General features: G+C 42.3%; 2 protein-coding genes across 3 annotated transcripts; one reads left to right on the plus strand and one right to left on the minus strand.

The window, feature by feature from the left end:
• Positions 1-3,586, minus strand: trappc6bl (trafficking protein particle complex subunit 6B, like). Its single transcript, XM_034097749.2, has 7 exons — positions 3,405-3,586; positions 3,006-3,103; positions 2,728-2,795; positions 2,505-2,622; positions 2,154-2,237; positions 1,945-2,038; positions 1-1,779 (listed from the first exon to the last, which is right to left on the minus strand). The coding sequence occupies exons 2-7, from the start codon at positions 3,099-3,101 to the stop codon at positions 1,748-1,750; spliced, it is 492 nt and encodes a 163-aa protein (XP_033953640.1). The 5' UTR covers positions 3,102-3,103; positions 3,405-3,586; the 3' UTR covers positions 1-1,747.
• Positions 3,587-3,769: 183 nt separating this feature from the next.
• On the plus strand, positions 3,770-6,131 carry bloc1s3 (biogenesis of lysosomal organelles complex-1, subunit 3). Of its 2 annotated transcripts, none has more exons than XM_034097746.2 (5): positions 3,770-3,897; positions 4,201-4,330; positions 4,458-4,644; positions 5,279-5,379; positions 5,572-6,131. In XM_034097746.2, exons 1-5 carry the CDS (start codon positions 3,806-3,808, stop codon positions 5,755-5,757), a joined length of 696 nt encoding a protein of 231 aa, XP_033953637.1. In that variant the 5' UTR covers positions 3,770-3,805; the 3' UTR covers positions 5,758-6,131. The 2 variants fall into 2 exon arrangements, with proteins under 2 accessions (XP_033953637.1, XP_033953638.1); XM_034097747.2 differs by having other exon boundaries at positions 4,218-4,330.
• Positions 6,132-19,935: the final 13,804 nt, after the last annotated feature.

Here is a 19,935-nt window from a genome sequence, read left to right on the forward strand (position 1 = left end):
TAATGGGAAATGGAACTACTGTATTAGTGCGCACAGTGAAATGTTTTGTTATGCATAGGAGTAATAAAAAGAGCAAAGGTAAAGCACCCGTTTACATAAGATATCTTAATAGCCCTCTTAACTGTGTTTTTTGCTATTTACAGCTATGGAAAGTAACAAGTCCTGAATTCTAGGCCAATTGTGTTTCAGGTACATGTTTTAATAGATCGTTTGCGTAAAAATAGTAGTTAATAGTATTTAATAATGATAGAATATGCAAAGGATAAGTACGCATCTTGCATTGCATTATTTGAATAATAATAAAAAAGAAATTGCTTTGATTGTGACTAATTTGAATAACTAAAGAGATTTTTTTTTTTTTTTGGTTTGTAGAGCAAAGTTACAACTTCTTCTTTTTTCTCCCAGACAATAACAGTTCATCAGAAAGATTACTACAGAATAGAGAGAAAAGAAAACAAGACACTGAGCAGAACCATGATGGTAAAGCAACACCTGAAACAACGACAGCTTCATGAGACCCTCTAGTGGGAGGCAACAGCATCTACAAGAGGTTCATTTCATTACTTTGTTTTCTTTTTCAACAGATGGTGATTTTGGGTTTTTTGTGCCATAAATGATAAATACACAATCATTCAAACAAACAGAACAATCCCATACTTATGGAATCAAAGTTGTTAAGCTCTGTAGGGATTTATATTAGTAGACATACGGTAAAAAGTGTCAATAAGAAATATAACCCATAATCCATGCACAATTATGTCAAGCCATACAACACCATTTAATCACATTTTCAGCAAGGCAAATCTCATTACTATATACTACACAAATTAATCTGTACAGAAGGACAACACATTTACATTTTGGTACAAGAAATAATAGTTTGTAAACCCCAAAATACAATATCACTACAAAGAAAGAGACTGTTGCTGAGAAACTGATATCACATCCAGTAAATCAACGTAATTCGAAAAAAAGTTAAATTTCTGCAGCAATGGCTAATTCTAGACTTGCATTGTGCCTTTAAATGAATTGAAATTTTAAAAAAACAAAAGCATTCATGAATGACCCAGCCCCAAAAGGCAGTCTGCTACAAGGCAGAGCACAGCACCAGGAACTAGTTACAGATAATGTGCATTAAATTATGAGTTTGATGTGAGGTGCAATCATTTTCAAAAAGCTACTTTTTAGATGGATGATAAAATAGATGGTAGTTGTTATATCCTAAAAAAAACAACACATTTTCAATGATGTCTTCCTTTTATTTCTTTGTATGTCCTCTCAAATTGAGCTCTCAAAATTGTAACAAATTACAAAGAATATTAAATGACCTATTCATTCACTATACATTCACATTATTGCATTAACACCAGTGACTGTAGATACTTTATTAAAAAGCTCTGCCAGGTCAGGTAGGGCCAGGCTCCAATTATTTGTGAAAACTATATTTGAGAACACCATACGTTATTTCAGTTAACCATACTCAAATAATAAAAACTCACAAGAAATAAAACAAATTGTGTTCTGCGTCAGAGCATGACAAGGGAAGGTAAGCCCTGAATCCTTTATGCCTTTTCATCGGCACCTTGTTTTTTAGCGGAACCTGCCTAGTCCTCTTTGACTAAGTTGTGGGAATCAGGGTGAAGTTTGATTCCATCTGTGGTTGGACAGGAACTACTATCTCTCTCACGGATTAACTGAAGCCTTCAGGGCCCTGTTTATCTGCTCCAGGGTAGCACAGAGGATCAGGTCACAATTTCTGTACCACCACTTGGAACTTACCTGGAAAGAAAGAAATGTCAGAGGGATGAACCATTTATAGGATCTTAAGAAAGTAAGTGTGTTATTTAAGTGAAGCTAATGAATCTCAACAACATGTTCTGACCTGACCAGCCAAAAACAGTTATTCATTATAGAGACATGAATTGGTGTTTGGAAAGTACTTACAAGATGGCATAACAGAGACCTCGGCTGTCACCACGCTGTCCATACCAAGGTTAGAAAGAGCTCCTCTCACCACACCACAGGAAAAAGCGAGGTACTGAAAGAAAACACAACAAATATAAATTAGCACTATTTATAAATGAACTCTTATTTTGTATGTAGTATGCAATACTAACAGACAGACAGACAGACAGACAGACAGACAGACTAACCTTAGGAGCCTGATCCAGGTACTGTTTTCCACTTGAGAGCTGAGTTAGAAAAGAGAACTTGTTGTCCTGCAGGACATAGGTACCCTGTGGCAGAAAACAAGCATGTGTCTAGTAACAACCATACTCGCAAACAATATCATGTTTGAATCAACACTATTTGTTTCTTAAATTACCAGCAAGACGTCTTTAATTGCAGATGAAGATCTAACAAAATGATCTGATCGTAGTAAATTTTTTATTGAAGATGATGGTATTCTAGCTCTTCTTTGCAATAATTAGGTATGGTATGTATCACAAATCAGGTCCCAGTTTCCTGTATACAATAAAGACTATTGTTAACTTTTATTTTACCTGATGGTTTGTTCTGAGGTTGTCAACCTGCCTCCTGAAGACCTTCGTCCAGAAGTCTTTACAGACAAACTTCATTACATCCAACTCATCCTTGAAGCTGGGAGAGTCCCTGGTCAACCTACACAGAGCAAACATCAACACAGGCATGTTATGTAGGTATGGATTCATGCACCACAGCATTTAGTGTTTGGCATACAGAATATGTGTTTATATGCTTAGCTACCTCTCAATGATTCCTTGTCCCACCCTGAAGCCCATGCTTTCAAGGACAGAAACACAGACAGCTCTATCCTAAAGGAAAGGAAAGGAAATGCAATCTATTTATTTGCACAGTACACATAGGTATAGGGTTTGCTAGCATCTACAATGCACATATTAACTAGCATATTACAAAATAGAAAGTGTGTAGCAAGGTTTATATAGAAAATAATGCATATCCATACTAAGGTTATCCCTTATATTAAGTCTCAGTTGATTGTTTGACGCCTTTACTGAACACACCTTGTTATCCATCTCCCCTTTACTGGATTGCTGCTCCGTGTACATATGTGAGACAATCTCCATATGGAGAAAGTCAAACAAACACTCGTCTGCCATTCCTGCCAAAAACAAAAAGCAAACCATAAAGCCCAATATAACACATACGCTAAACAGTTTCACGTAACCTAGTTAGCTGTGCCTCAAAAGACAACATCAACAGTAAGGGGAAATTGAAAACCCTTAAAGACATTAGCGTTAGCTTGATCGACAGCGCCAGATAGATAGCTCGTGTTCTTTGCTGGCAACATTGTCCAAACCTGGTTTTGCCTGTATCAGTATATAAGGACAAAACTGTGGATTTGTATATAACATGTGTTGCAGTTACAATACATTACACGTAAAACCTTAAATGTGCTGTACCTGTCAACTGAGTGTAGGCTACACGAAGTAAACAGAAGCTTGTTTCCTGGGTTGCACTCGATATTCTATCCAGGGTACCCCTCTGGACCAGGAAGGCGGAGTTAGCGTGAATTTAACACTGCAATTAAGTTGAAAAGCACCTGGTGGCAGCGCCTTACATGCTGTTACAACAATCACACATCCTGTTACATAATACTTTGCTTTTATGTGGGGAACACCAAACTTAGAGCGTGTTTGAGAATTATGTTAAATCATAGGCATACGCCAGTTCAATGACAAACGGACCCATGACTAGATGAGCTGTCGGTATGAGACGTCAGATATCACATGACATCCAAGCTCAGATCGGATTGGGTCTTGGAAAACAAGCCACTTCCTTATTGCTCATGTGATTTGTGTTTATGATATTACAGAGAAGGTTTGACAGTTTGTTGATTATTGGATCTTATACTTTAACATTAGCTTTTAGCGAACATTGTTCTAAAGATTCTAGGTAAGTGCATTTGTAACGATCAAAGGGAGGCTGATATGTCTGGATCTACATTACCTAATCTTGACTCAATGTTATCGTTATGATTATTATCAATACAATGTTTAGCTACAGTGACAATATACTTTGTGTATCAACTATTTTTTAATTGTAGCTAACCTGGTTTGATTGTGTGTGTGTGTGTGTGTGTGTGTGTGTGTGTGTGTGTGTGTGTGTGTGTGTGTGTGTGTGTGTGTGTGTGTGTGTGTGTGTGTGTGTGTGTGTGTGTGTGTGTGTGTGTGTGTGCGTGCGTGTGTGTGTGGTGAGTGTGTGTCTCTGTACAGTCATGTCCAGCAGTTACCAGATAGTGGTACAGGGCGAGGCCTCTGAGACAGACTCTGATGATGAAGTGTACATCACCTCCATGACTCCCCAAACTGCCACCGTGGGAGCCAAGGTTGTCTGCATGCTGTCTTTGTTTGAGTGGGATAGAGAGATGAAAGTGTGTCAACAATCATCAACTAATACCTCTACACCATATAAAACAACTATCTGCTGTATGTGATATTTTTGAATGCTGTCAGGTTCCTGGGGAGGCTTCTGAAACAGACAGTGAGGATGAGGAGGAGCAGCCGGGCCGAGCATACTCTCTGAGCCAGGAGAGCACTCAGATTCTCAGGAGAGACCTTCCTCCTCTTATCGTAGTGAGAGACCATCCTGATATCCAGTCCATAGTGGAAGACAGGCCCAGTCCCACAGACAGGCCACAAGGTGAGGAATACTATAAAGAAATGGTAACTGAATGGTTATACGTAGGGTAATACTTATGTTATGATAATATATAACCTGTCACAGAGTTTGCTTAACTCAGAGGTCCATTTACCTGCTTCTCATTATGCTTTGTGAGTTAATAATCTGGCTGCATAAATGCATTGATGTATGAATAAAACAGATGCATTTTCATCATCTTAAAATAAAGCAAGTAATCAAAAGTCAAAATGTTGATTCTGACAATACCTTTTTCCCAAAATAGGTGAAATTTGATTTTATAATAGTTGCTCCATTTTGGATTAATATTAAATAAAAATATTCATAAAAACATAGAAAAGTTGAAGTTAAAATATGCACATTTTACTACAATATAAAACAAAAACAAATATAAATAAATATGTGTATTACAATATGCATATAGTTGTGTATAATTATTAATAACCATATTAATGCTGAAAAACAATTATGTTGGAAATGTGCATTATATTAAAGTAATAATGCCAAAAGTAGTTTTATTATTTAATTGTATTTAAAAGTAACTGCTGTTCCATGGATGGCTTCAAACAAATGGATAGGTGAACAATGAAAAGGAGGTTTAGTTCTCAGTTTTTTCAGTATGTATTTCTTTTTCCAGGCGACACCCTTTTACAACAGAAGCTGCAGGAGTCTAACAGCCGGCTGTATTCTGATGTGGGACAGACACTACGGCATGTTTATGGCAGTGCCAGTAGAGAGGTTTGTGTTTTTCTCAGCACACTTATTATCAGATATATTCATTAGGAATACCAAGGTCTTACAAATTGCCTTTGTAACACATAATTACAATATAAGCGTTTGCCATATCCTATTGTAAGTGTCCTGTAACAGTTTATTGTCTATGGTTGTAATGCCTTCATTCCATGTTTTTCCTGACTGTTTTTGTTGAAGGTGCAAAGTGCAACATCTCAGCTGAATACTTCGCAGGGCGCCATCATCAATGCCTCCCACAGCATCAGATTAATCCTGGATGACCTAAAGGCTGTGTCCGAGAAGATTGACATCATTACCAGCTGTCAAATACTGCCAGATATTCACATCAACAATCACATCAATAATACTACTTCTGTACCTTAAAGAAACAAATCAAAATATACATTTAAAATATTAATGTCATAATGGATATATTTGTATTGAAAAGCAGAGAGTAAGTTTCAATCTAGAACAAAAAAGCTTGCTTTATTACAGTGTTGACAGATAATGCATAGGCATGTAAATAACCGTGTCTATTGAACAACTGCACACTTTCCTGATCTGTCTTTCTGTATTGAGCTCTTGGAACATTTTTGTAAAGATATGACGTTCTGTAGTTCTGTTTCCTTGCACTATTTTACAATATTTATTTAACACAACATTGAGAGACAAATATTTGTTCATTCTTTGCTGTCTTCTGATCCTCGATGCTTCATTAATGTGGTTTTGAATAATAAAGTGGTGGTGATTAAAAACAATTCACATTTGTTTCCACTTAATGTGTTGGTTATTAATATACAGTTCTCACAAACAAAGCATATAACAAGTAATCGGCAAATACATGCAGTTATTGCATACATATTACAGGAAGAATAACATCTGTGTCATGCTCAATGTGTTCTAAAGGTCCCCTATTATACTGTTTTTTATCAATATATTATAGGCCTCAGATATATACAAAACACGTCTCTGAAGTGCTCGTTATGACATCATAAAGTGGCCAGAATCAGCTCATTTTCAGACAGGTTTTTATATAAATGGATCAGGACAAAAAGTGAGCAAATGTTTTTTCCTGAAACTTTCAGAATATCTTTACACAGAGGGGACACATGTTTATGAAGAAAATACATGAAAAGTTAAAGTTAATTTTGCATAATAGGTCCCCTTTAACTTATAGTAGATCAACAGTACATAATGTGTTCCCAATGTTGGTATAACAACTGCTACCTTATGGGAAAGGACTTTGAGATAACCTCAGTTAAAAACACAATTACATAGGTTGGTTGTGTAAAACGAAATACTAGTTATGCTGAAGACTAACAATAGGACAAATGCTACTTATACAAAAGGCCTGTCACTTCAAAGCACTTAAAGTAATTTACTTCTGATTGTCCATCCATACATCCATCACTAAGGTGCTGTCCCATTTAAACATTAGTCCAACAAACATTGAACAGTTTAACCATGAATCCATCCAGTGTGTGTGGCTTGTCAGACGGGTGTATAGATATAAACCAACACTACTACCAGCAGGTTGAGAACTGCGCCCACAATACCCGTAAGGCCAAGCATGTGTTCTGGATCCACCTTCCATCTGTCTAAATTAGGAAGCATGGTCACAGGCTGGGCCCCCTGAAAGAGAGCAGAGAGCTGTGTAGTGTGGGATTATCGTTCACTCTTAGTGTCTGAACATGTTGCCGCCACCAGATGGCAGCAGCGATACATAAATTACACCACTCACAAAAAACAACACAAAACCGTTGTGTTCTCGGGATCATGCATTCATAAGTATAGGCTACTCAAGTGGCAGTATAACATTATCAGCATCAAAATGTAATCCATCAGTTAAAGGTATCACTGTGCAAAAGGGCCCAATTCAGAATACCGTATATTACACAAATTGATGCATTCACGTGCACATACCATTTTGTTGCTGTACTCATAAAAAAGGATAAATTATTTGTTAATTGTGTTCAGTATAATATATGAATCTCCAATTTAATTACAAATATCTCAAATTGTACTTGTATTTGAAGAAATGCTCAAAATTACTTTCAACCACTGGTCCGGAGTAAAATTAAGTAATGTTATATTTAATTTAGTGAAAGACACAGATTATATGTTTGTTTTACATGTTATCCCTTTATCTATTATAATGAAATAGTTACAATATGAAGTGTTCTCACCAACATGCATTTTTTAAGAAAGTAAAAAAATGATCTTCAAAAATCATTTGAAGAGCTACAATTCTAAAATGTACCTCTCTGCAGTTCTCATTCATAACACTCCGTTCGATGTCTCACTATGGGATGCGCCTCATCGCGGAGCAAACAGAAGCATCAATCTCATTACGCCAATCCTGATTGGCTGGTGATCTTGACGTCAGCGTCAGGGAAATCACCCCCTATAAGTAGCTTGCGCCACGACGCATGCGTCATTCAAACACCTCTTCTCGCTTCAGAGCACATCTCTATAGTAGCCGGACAAGCTTCACTGTCCACAGACTGAAAACAAATCGACGGGCGCTCGTCGGCTACTCGTTCTGCTTCGCAGGAAGACGGTAGAACTAACGCTGTTAGTATTTAAAATCGACCTCGCCCTTCTCTTCCCCGGCGCCGACGGTTAGCTCGACAAGCTAGCTCGACAAGCTAGCCTGTCGGAACAGGACCCCCCCATGTCCACGGACCCGCTGACCGGCAGTCAGGACACGGGGGCGTCCGCCACAGAGAGTGAGCCCCTCTCCGTGTCGGTCTGGGGCTCACTATCTGCTATGGCTATAGAACCGGAATCCCGCGCCCTGGCAGGCCGGGACCCGGTGACGGAAAGACACGCGGGAACGGTTTCCCGCGCTCCACCAAGCTGGGGCTCCCGGTTAGACCTCACCATGGTCTCACCCGCGGAGGATGTCCTCGGGCCTGACTACGAGGAGGACGCCCTGGCGTTCCTCCTGTCCGAATCGGATGAACAGGAAGAGGACACCTTGATGTCACCGGCTCAGGCTGCAAAGCCTGAGGCAAGTGCTGTTCTCCCGGGCGATAGCACACCAGCTTCGCCCGGTCTGAGCATGGACCTGCAGGCCGTGTGTAAACGCGCTGCGGCCAGACTCAACGTCCCGTGGCCCGAAATGGCCAAGGAGACCTCCAGGTCCCGCTACGAGGCAAAACATCTTCCCCAAGCAGCGGGGAAAAAGAGACAACTCCTTCCAGTCTTCCCGGAGATGTTGGATGAGGTGTCGGTCTCGTGGAGAGACCGGCCCTTCAGCAACAAGGTCCCAATCCAGGGTGCCTCCTCCCTAGACTGTGACGGAATGGAGAAGCTTGGCCTGCTCTGCATGCCGCCCATGGAACCGCTGGTAGCGGCTCACCTTCTACCAAAGGTGGGCCCGTCACCAAGCAGGAACCCCACGCTGCCAGCAAAGTCGGACCATTTTCAGTCACCAATGACTGAAAAGGCCTACATAGCGGCAGCGTTGTCCGCCAGGGCCCTGAATGTGTCCTCGCTGTTAACCGCCTACCAAGCGGAGCTCTGCGAGGACCTGTCGGGTAACCCGGGGGCAGCCACTCTGGACGAGATGGCAGCGGTCACGGACATTTGTCTCCGTGTCCAACACTGCGCCGTCCAGGCCACGGGCAAGGCAATTGGGATCAAGGTGGTGCAGGAAAGAGCGAGATGGCTCAACCTCACCACTCTCCCAGACCGGAAAAAGGAGGATGTGCTGGATATGCCCATCGTTCCCGAGGGAATTTTTGGCTCCGCTCTCGCCTCCATGCAAAGGAGGTGTGAGACGAAGAAGAGGGAGGACGAGGCACTTCACCTCTGCCTCCCTCGAAGGGTCCAGCCGCTGCTCTCGCAGCAGCAGTCCTCTGCCCAGGCTGCCTCGAACTCTGCTCGGTTTAAAACACCGAAGACGCAGAGGTCGCAGCCCACCCCGAGTCCCCAGCCCAGGCTGGAGACAAGGGCAAGTTGGCCGAGAAAATCTCCGGTTCCGGCTGCAGCTCAGGCTCAGCCAACCCAGAATTTCGGCCAGCAGTCGAGGAAGAAGAAGCGAGCGGCGTGACAGCCCCTCCTTCTCCCCTCCGTGAATGTGTTCCCGCCGCCTCGAGAGATGCCTAAACACCATCCTCAAGTCCGTACAAACATATGTCACACGTTGATTGATTCCTCTGTCATAAAACATTTTCCGCTGACGCATCCAGGCTTCAGGCCGAGGGCGCAGCTCAAAAAAATTAAAAGAAAATCAATAAAACCAATAAGCAGCACGCCAATTTTCTCCCCTTTTGAGAGCAGCTACGGCATCTCTCAAAAGGCGGATTATTGACGGGTCTGTGAAGGCACCACCGCTACGCGCACGTGCAGTGCTGGCTGGGGCTTTAAGGGCACCACCGTCACGCGCATGCGCAGTGCCGGCTGGGTTCGTAAGGGCTCCACCGTCACACGCATGCGCTGTGCCGGCTGGAGCTGTAAAGGCACCACCGGCAGGCGCAGTGCCGGCTGGAGCTGTAAGGGCACCACCGTCACGCGCATGCGCAGTGCCGGCTGGAGCCGTAAGCGTGACATCTCAGCTGGCTCTAAGGAGCATACAGCAGGAGATACTCACGACATCTGCCTGGGCTTCTCAAAACAGTTATACTTTATCTGTTTTCACAAACCCAGAGAGAGTCAACCCATATTCTGGAGAGAGAGGTTCTCTCTCTCCTAGAAAGAAGGGTTTTATCTATAATGCCCACCGAGCGGAGTCAGATTACGGGGAAAAATGTCCTCGTAAAGCACCCGCTCAACATGGGGCTCATAATAAAACTAAACCCCGCGCGCCACGGCGTGCGGAGAGTATTGGTTATTATGTAATGCGTAGTGGCACTACACCGGACTTTTCTAGTGCGGGACGCACCTACGGGTGCTGTCCTTTCACGGAAGGTGGTCACCACGGACGCATGTCAGACAGGCTGATAGGGTATTTAGGAAGGTTGCCCGGTGAGAGGTCTCTAGAGCAGAGACCTCCAGTGGGCGCACGTAAATTACCCGGAGCTTTTAGCGGTGTTCCCCACCCTAAAACGCTTCCTGCCTTCTCTCAGAGGACACCATGTCCTCGTGAGGACAGACAACACGATATCGTGTATGAACCGCCAAGGGAGGTTGCGTGGTCCCCAGTCACACACACTGGCACACAAACTGATCCCTTGGAGCGGCAGACGTCTCCTCTCTCTGAGAACGACACAGGTACCGGGAGTGATGCACCTCTGGACAGAACTACTGTCCAGAGGTGCACCACTCTATACAGACTGGACTCCACATCCAAGGATCGTGAGTCCGCTGTGGGTGCGTTACGGCGGAGCCGCGTTAAATCTGTTCGCATAAAGAAAAAATGCTCAATGACAGCTGTTCTCTTTAATGCATGATTTAAACGCACTGTTAGGCGGGGACACACTCGTACACAATTGACCTTCGGGTCCTCTGTACGCGTTCCCACCCCTGACTCTGTTACCCCCAACTCTGGCCAGAGTGAAAGAGCAACGCCACACACTTACTCTGATGTTTCCGCCCTAGCCCGCAACGTACGGGCTGGCGGAGATATATCAGCTGTTGTGCGGGCAGCCATGGCAGCCCCCACCACCCAGGGACAGATTGTCTCAGGCAGGGGGGGGCGATCCTTCACCCACGCTCTGGGTGGGACTCCCTCAGAAGGTGATAAACACTATTCAGAGTGCGAGAGCTTCCTCCACCAGGTCTCTTTACGACTGTAAGTGGAGGGTGTTTGAGGAGTGGTGCCTTCAAGAAGGACACATCTCTTTTCAATGTCCTTTTGGGGTGATTTTATCATTCCTACAGGACTTGATCGATAAACACAGAGCTTTCTCCACGATCAAGATGTACCTGGCTGCTATTGCTGAATGCCATGTGGGCTTTGAGGGTAAGACGGCTAGCCAACATCCTTTGGTTTGCGGTTTTATGAAGGGAGCTCGCAGGCTCCTCCCTGTCTCCAGGTCGCTGGTGCCCTTATGGGACCTGGCAGTGGTTTTAAATGGGCTCAAAATGACCCCATTTGAACCCCTGGAAGGAGCTGACATGAAACATCTGTCACTCAAGACAGTGCTGTTACTGGCCCTGGTATCCGCCAAGCGGGTCAGCGATATTCATGCACTGTCTGTACATCCCTCATGCACTCAGTTCGCCCCAGGGCAAACGAGAGTGTTGTTGAAACCCAACCCTGCCTTTACACCAAAGGTGGTTGGTTCGTGTACCCCGATTGACATTGAGGCATTTCCTCTGCCGCTGGTTTCCTCCGGGGAGCAGCAGCAGGATCTGTTGTGTCCAGTCCGGACTTTACACACATATATGGACAGATCAAAAGAGCTTCGTCTTAATGACGTGTCCTGGGCTAACCCTCACAAGGGTAAGCCTGTTACTAAGCAACAGCTCTCCCACTGGATTGTGGAGGCAATTGCTTTGGCCTATACGAGTCAGAATTTGCAAGCACCTTCGGGTCTGCGGGCTCACTCGACTCGGAGCCTGGCTACATCCTGGGCTTTGTTCAAGGGTGTTTCCATCCAAGACATCTGTCCAGCGGCGAGCTGGTCCTCGCCGCTCACTTTTGTCCGCTTTTACAGGCTAGACGTCTCCGCTCCAAGCGTGGCCCGAGCAGTGCTGGGCACCCTGTTGAGTCGGGACTCTACCTGTTAAATTCTGGTTGATCGGTGATTTTCGAGATAAGCTCGTCTGGCAATACTGGAGCTACAATATCCCATAGTGAGACATCGAATGGAGTGTTATGAATGAGAACTATAGGTTACTTACGTAACCCCAGGGCTCAGAGTAACATGAAGTGAGATGTCTCACCAGACGGCCCTCCTTGCTATGGTGAAGCAAGAAGAGGTGCTTATTTTGAATGACGCATGCGTTGTGGCGCAAGCTACTTATAGCTTGCGACGCTGACGTCAAGATCACCAGCCAATCAGGATTGGCGTAATGAGATTGATGCTTCTGTTTGCTCCACGATGAGGCGCATCCCATAGTGAGACATCTCACTTCATCTTACTCTGAGAACTGGGGTTACGTAAGTAACCTATAGTTATCCACCCTTATCCACAATGTAAAGTAAGTCACACAGCCTCTTCTCTCTTCTCTCTGTGAGGAGCAGCAGGTTCAGCTTTCAGAACAAAGTAACACAAAACTAAAATGGCATTCATTTTTTTTAAATATGTCGTGTAGTAATAGATTTATTCATTTTTCTTCTCAAGAGAGTACCAGAATGTGTGCAGGGGTTGGGTTTTCAGCATGTCAACTCTTTCACCTGTGGGTAAATTGCAGAATGTGCCTTTTTATTTCATACAGTTCAATTTTGATTGTGACAGGGAAATAATCTAAACCTCACGCGTGGCGTTTCACTGTCAAGGGGAGCGTGTATGTAATTACATTGCAAATACTGACTTGAGCCCCACCACTGTATGGGTTAGCCCTACCATAGATTACCCAACAAAAATACTCTGGAGCCGATAAGTCAATGAATTGCTTATCGCAACAGGCACACAATAAAACAGTGGAAACAAACAGGTGTTTGACTTTCATTAGTGAATGAAACTGTGTGCCCTTTATAGTCTGTGTCCAATATTGTGTATTTGTATTTGTATATCCTATATATATGCTAAGGTCCCGCTACTGACACGATAGCAGTCATTTCGTGCGCATATGTGTAATTAAACGCATGATATCAAAATCTCACTCCAGCCAGGCACCCAAAGTTGGCAACCCGGATATATTACAAGCTAACATGAGCTAATGTCACACTGTGTGAAATAAAATAGTTGTTGTATTACTACATCATACATACTTGGTCCAAATCTCTGCTAAAATTATTATTTTTAACAAAATTATCATTAAAGTATCTTTATTTTTTTGCATTTGTATCACACTTGGCATAAACTATTTTAGTTCATCAGTTAGAACTGGAGAATTAAAATAATGATTTGTGGTAATAAAAAACAATGTATTTAAAGAAACACTAGGAATAACATAGGAAATAATACGGATAATTTTTTACCCATGATGTGCCTTACAAGTGTAGTGATACAAACATGATTTTTATTTAAGAAAGTTGAAATGAAAATTAGAATTGGTGTTGATCAAAAACAGGTTAATTGAGGAATTCCTGGAGATAATCTATTGCAAAGATATTTACAATTGAAACTAATTTGGGTCACTTTTGACTCATGTTGGTTGTATGTTGTGTAACAAAGGGTTACCATGACAGCTGTGATGTTCACTCTTTTGACAGAGCACCAGTGGACAGTGAAGACTATGGAACAGAACATGTGATGGCTTTGTGTGGAAAGCTGCTGAAGCCAGCCGGTGACTCCTCATCAGTCTCTCCAGGCAGCACCCAGCTATTCTTCCATCTTGCAGATGAAAAGACTTTGATATGTGAGTAATAACTAACTTGTCTCTAACATAATATTGAATGTCAGTGTTTCCCCTAGGTTTACTATTGATATATTCTTTAAATCCTCTGGAGCAGAGAGAGGAGCTGTGGAGTATTGTTATTGATTAATGCGTCAGTGTTTCTTAGGGTCAAAAACACTAAACTTAACTTAAAATGAAAGCGTTTAGTTTATTTAATAAAAGAGCTCATGTTCAATGTGAAAAGTGACTGTAGATATAGATTAGTTGCAATTTGGTGCTATATATATTTAAAAAAAATAATAATAATACAAAAATATATATGGGTTAGGGTTAACCCTATCCAGTGGTTAGTTTTAGGGAAAGCTCCACTGTTTTTTTATTTTATGTATTCACTTTAAGAGAAAGGGATTTCAGAAACAAGTCGCACAAGTTTGGCTCGAGGTAAAATTAACAAAAGGTAACTGTTGTTGCCCCTTATAAACTTATGAAATAATGAGAAAAATATGAACGACTCTTCAAAGAGCCACGTCCACACAGCTTTAAAGTTGTAGGAAGCTGAAGCATTACATTCGTGCCAACGGCTAGTTGTCGTTTCTAAGGTATTAGAAAGTTGGTGTTCTGGAAGGTTTAGCATAGGATCAATACCCTTGGGATGCTCTCAATAACTGTTTTACAATTTTGTGTGTTTTGTGTAACCCTGCTTCAAAGGTCCATCATACAAGATGTAGGGGATTTATTGGCAGCTGCTGATAATAACATCCATTATGGTTTACTAATAGTTATCACTTCACTTCCTCCTCCAGCACCTGGACACAGCAGGAACCTACGCCAGGATCCTGTTTGTGGTCTTCAGCTCCGGCTTCAACACCATCATCCCGGCTCTGCTGCAGGACAAGTTCTCCCAGCTGCGCGTGCCCGACTCCACCTGCAGGTGGATCACAGACTTCCTGTCTGACAGGAAGCAGCACGTGAGGCTGGGGAAACACCTCTCTGACTCCCGGACCACTGGTTCCCCTCAAGGCTGCGTTCTTTCCCCTCTGCTCTTCTCCCTGTACACCAACAGCTGCACCTCCAGTCACCAGTCTGTCAAGCTACTGAAGTTCGACACCACCCTCATCGGACTCATCTCTGGTGGGGAGGAGTCTGCCTACAGGTGGGAGATGGACCATCTGGTGACCTGGTGTAAGGAAAACCACCTGGAGCTCAACGCTCTCAAGGCAGTGGAGATGGTTGTGGACTTTAGGAAGAACGCAGCCCCACCCACCCCCATCACTCTGTGTGACTCCCCAGTAACTGCTGTGGAGTCTTTCCGCTTCCTCGGCACCATCATCGCCCAGGACCTCAAACGGGAGCAGAACATGCTCCCTCATCAAAAAAGCCCAGCAGAGGATACTCCATCACCATCTGGTACGCTGCAGCCACAGCCAAGGATAAGGGCAGGCTGCAGCGTGTCATCCGCTCTGCAGAGAAGGCGATCAGCTGTAATCTGCCATCCCTCCACCACCTGCATGCCTCCAGAACCCTGAGGCGGGAAGATAGTGGCCGACCCCTCCCACCCTGGACACAAACTGTTCACCCCCTTCCCCTCCGCGCTCCATCAGGACCAGAACCTCTCTCCATCAGGACCAAAACCTCTCTCCATTAGGACCAAAACCTCTCGCCACCTCAACAAGGCCTGCCCCCCCACTGACACTTTACCTCAGCCACAACGCATACTCTATGCATTACATAATGGAGATCACAGGATGGTAAATAATGCAATGTTTAAATATTGCTTACTGCACATATTTTATATTCTATAATTTATTGCATTCTATTTCGATGTAAATTACTGCTTTATTTTATTGCTATCTTACTATATTTGTATTAGTGTTCTTAATATAGTTCGCTATCTGTGTACTTTTTTATATTTTTGTTTTTTATTTGTATGCACCACGACACCTAGTGAAATTCCTCATACGTGTGAACCTACCTAAAGTAGTTTTCATAGTATACTAAAATAGTTAACTACTACTACTTCAAAACAAAACTCACTTGACAAAAGGGATATCTCAAAGTAAAGTTTCAGGAGTCAAAAGGCCCAGGTTCTCACGACATGAAACATAACGAACTGACAAGGGAACAAAGAAACACCAGGGCTATTTATAGGTGAGGAGGATGGGCACAGGTGAAAACTATCAGGGCAGGGCCAAGAAATCTCAAGGGCGGGAAACACACAAAGGCAGGAAATGTGGGATCTGGAATGAGAGGGAAGGATTACTTTCAAAATAAAAACAGGAAGTGACAAGATCAAAACACAAGACTAGAGTAAAAAACATAACATAACATAACTTAACCTAACATAATAATAATAATAGATTTAATTTGTTAGCGCTTTTACAGGTGCTCAAAGACGCTTTACAGATATAGTGAAGAATAAAATAAAATAAAGGAACAACAAATAAATATATAGTTAAAGTCAAATAATACAAAAACAATCAGCAAACTCAAGATGTGAGGTGTTGATGATATTTGGGCAGCCAATCACGGAGGTCTGGAAGGGAGGCGCAGATAACTCCTCCTCTTGTAAGCGAGGTATTTAGACAGGAACCACGCTATGTGCTCCCTCTCTTTCCTCTGGCTGGCTCACGTGAGTATCAGGTAAATGTGGGATCCCAAAGATAACTGTATTGAATTTTTACTGTATTTGATTGTATTGCATTGTCTTATTACCATTAAAGTAGATTATTGTTATCGGTTAATTGTATGCTCTGGATTCCTTCCTGTAATATAACCAGCTTGTTTAGGGACGCGCGGAGATTTGAAAAAGCGGACTAGTTGTCCATTCATATCTCCAACAAATGGTGCCCCGACGTGTCTGAATAAACAGAGCTGTGGAAGGATTCAGACGACCGGAATGGGTCGGGAACAAACACTTTTAGATACCTCAGACAAATAAGCAGGGCCCTGCAACTACAAATAAGGTAAAAAAACTTTAGGATTGTCTGTAGGCGTTTCACAGTGTTTTTGAAGTTTAAATGGAATATACAATGCATATTTTACTATGTTAGGAAAGTTATATAAAACACGTGAACGTTGATCGCAAGGTAGACAGAGAGTCCTGCGTGACAAGATATAAAGCGGTTTGGCGTGGATCTCAGGTAGTTTATTCCTGAGTGGCGTGGAAACGGTGCAGTTCGTGGGTTGTGAGGTGAAATTCCTACACGACGAAGCCTGGAAACTCGATATTTCAGATCGAGTCGCCGTTTAAAACTGGGGTTAAATAGCAGACTTAGGCCAATAAGCTAAAGTGCCAGCGGACTGCTATATGTTCAATTCTTGGGAGAGAACGCAAACGTCACTGAAATTGTGACGGGACCGGCTCTCGTTTCCCTTGTCTGTAAAAATTAATTTGAAAGGCTAACGTGTGATAAAGGGCTCGCATCATTCATGGTCGTGCTTGTCTGTTGAAATAAACATCACATTATCAAGCTGGACAAACTGTACGGGGAATAAATCTGTGTGATTTTTACCTAAAATACCTGTGTGAGCCATTGTCTGTGGAGCACAGACAATGCACTCAGAAGAGTGAAGCTCATTTGTGCTCTGCTGCTGCCATCTAGTGGCTGAAAGGGGGGGGGAAGCACGTTAACGACGACAATAGACAAGTGAACACATATTAATTAAGTCAGATAAATAAAAGCGAAGTCAATATGGAACATCAGAAGAGTAGAGACAATTCTGAAATTCCAGGGAGTTACCGGCAGCAATGGGAACAGATTAAGAGATTGATTTTAAGTGGAATCAAACAGGGAGCTAAAGAAAAGGCTTGTATATTTAAATAAATAAGCTGTCTGTAGGTTGTCATTGTTGATTAGTAAAGACCTTGTTTTATGTTGGTAAATGTAATGGTACAAGAGCAAGCTATTCATCACAATTGTATTTTTAGGTTATGAATAAAACAAAAAGTAGTAGCCTAAGTGATAAGCAGAAGGGTTTTTGAACGCTTCTCAGTATATGACAGGGGTGCTTATGCCCGCTTCGGTTTTCAATGTCCGCCATCACGTTAAAACAGAGGATTGGTGGCATTTTCAGTTCATTGCTTGCTTCCACACGCCTTCCCCCTCCTTGTCTCTTTCACGACTTTAGTTAATGCATTAGAACGATTGTTAACTTGCCGTGTTTCTAGAAATCGAACTCACTGTTCCGGAACGGCCTTTCAAAATAAAAGCCAAAGGCCGCTGTTCGCCAGAGATGCCTTCACAATAAAACAGTAATTAGCTTAGCAATATATTTAACTTATATTACGTCCTTAAATATTGATTTTAATTCATTACAGATCTAACTTGCTTGTAACACAACTTAGATAAACAATTTCAAAAATAATAGAATAAGCAAGTGGTTAAAGGGGGTTTCCTGTCTGGCTCATTTGATTTAGAACTGAAGTAAGGAAGAATAGTGTTTTATGAGAACTGTCATTCCTCATGGTTTCTAAAGATAAAAAAGAGATTTTACGATGTGGTTTTACTACTTTTAATGGAGTAAAGAATCTGGGTAGACTACTGCCATTGATTTGTTTTAACATTCACATGTTTCAGCATTCCTGACCATATGGACACTCAGCCGTTTTATTTTGTAACCCGTTGGGAGAGAGATTTAAATTGAGTTTTTCTCAGTAGCTGGAATGTGATTACCGCAGCATTGGATAGTTCTGCACCACCTTTTGGGTTCTCTGAATCAGTGTGTTGGTGAAGAGTTGCTCACTGCAAACAGAAGAAGTGTGCAAAGAATGCATCTCTGAGGAGATATTGACATTATGCTTGTGCCTCGTTGTCAAGGCAACAGTGGTGTGAAGAGGTACTGCGGTTTTGGGGGATTTCTGCAGTACGGAGGACAATGTGTGTCGGCCAAGTGATTCCTTCCCTCATCTCAAAGCCAGGGAGAGTTTCCTTGGAGCCCACTGACCAGGGCCGGTCCTAGCTTTTTTGGGGACCCTGCCACTGACTACAGCTGCAGAGGACAACGTATGTCTGCTGATTGTAGCACATTGATCCAGAGGTTCCTTCCCCCTCAGGACATCCCAGTGCAAGAGTTTCATTGATCCTATTGACTACAGCTGCAGAGGACAACGCATCACTGACTGTGCTCATTATGACAAAATCTTGAGACATGCTTGTCTCAGATTGTTCTGGAGGAATGATGCAATGATTTTACAGCATAATTGTGCAAGAGTTTCCCGGTTGGTGGTGTAGAAACCTTAATGCTTAGTGTTTAGATAAGAGGCTGCTTTTTTATAGGATGGTCTGGAATGCTGAAAAGGTTAAGGTTTAATATTCTTGGTTAGCAAACAAGACATCTGATTATTATGTCACACATAATAATCTTGTTATAGAAACTAGCTATGGGTAAAACGTGTGGTTGTTATACCATTGTTATCATGAACAAAATATAGATCAGGAAATAGTATCTGCGTAAAGATGAATGGATTTCATATCCTAGAGGGGATTAGTTATTGTGAATACTTCACAAGGTATCTACTAATGTATTGTAAAGAACTTGAATTGACTTGATAAATAAGTGAAGATAAGAAGATGTATGGACCATAAATTAGTCAATTGGTAAATAAAAAATAGCGGAAAAGAGGAGAACTATTAAAGTGAAGTGGAAAATCAGTCTAAAACACACTGATAGGAAAAGGGGGGGGGCATGAAGGAAGTATGCACTGGACTTTTTATTCGTGTGTGAATTTGGTAGTGTTTTAATTTGTTACAGTAGGGAGTAATTGTTGCATGTTCGGACACCCAGAGTTCCACGCACTGTTAAAGAAGGTAACATTGTTCTTTAAGTGCACCAGAATTGAAGATAAATTGATAGAATGAGTTATGGAATACATAGCAGATCTTTACAGATCCTAGTAATGTTTTGACACAAGATAGTGATGTACACATGTTTCTGAAATAGATCTATTAGTCATTTTAATACTAATTAGGTGTAAATGAATTGCAGTAATAGTAATAGTACAATAAGGAAGTGACATTTTGTTGGGCTAGATACTTTTCAGGGAATGTGGGAAACAGCAAGGAGGGGTTGGAGATATCTTGAACATTATAGTTGTAATTGTGAATTAATAAATGATGGCGCTCCATATATACAGATTTTTATAGACGGAGGATGCTGGCCTGTGCTGGA

The sequence above is a fragment of the Pseudochaenichthys georgianus genome, chromosome 13 (assembly GCF_902827115.2).
Source record: "Pseudochaenichthys georgianus chromosome 13, fPseGeo1.2, whole genome shotgun sequence".
Classification (NCBI taxonomy): Eukaryota; Metazoa; Chordata; class Actinopteri; order Perciformes; family Channichthyidae; genus Pseudochaenichthys; species Pseudochaenichthys georgianus.

What these genes read in the sequence shown, in the direction of transcription:
- trappc6bl (XM_034097749.2), bottom strand. Translation starts at nt 3,101, where the DNA reads ATGGCAGACGAGTGTTTGTTTGACTTTCTCCATATGGAGATTGTCTCA. An exon ending in AAGGGGAGATGGATAACAAG is followed by an intron (nt 2,796 to 3,005) that starts GTGTGTTCAGTA and finishes CCTTTCCTTTAG; the next exon opens with GATAGAGCTGTCTGTGTTTC. An exon ending in GGACAAGGAATCATTGAGAG is followed by an intron (nt 2,623 to 2,727) that starts GTAGCTAAGCAT and finishes TGCTCTGTGTAG; the next exon opens with GTTGACCAGGGACTCTCCCA.
- bloc1s3 (XM_034097746.2), top strand. Translation starts at nt 3,806, where the DNA reads ATGATATTACAGAGAAGGTTTGACAGTTTGTTGATTATTGGATCTTAT. An exon ending in CTGCCACCGTGGGAGCCAAG is followed by an intron (nt 4,331 to 4,457) that starts GTTGTCTGCATG and finishes GAATGCTGTCAG; the next exon opens with GTTCCTGGGGAGGCTTCTGA. An exon ending in ATGGCAGTGCCAGTAGAGAG is followed by an intron (nt 5,380 to 5,571) that starts GTTTGTGTTTTT and finishes TTTTTGTTGAAG; the next exon opens with GTGCAAAGTGCAACATCTCA.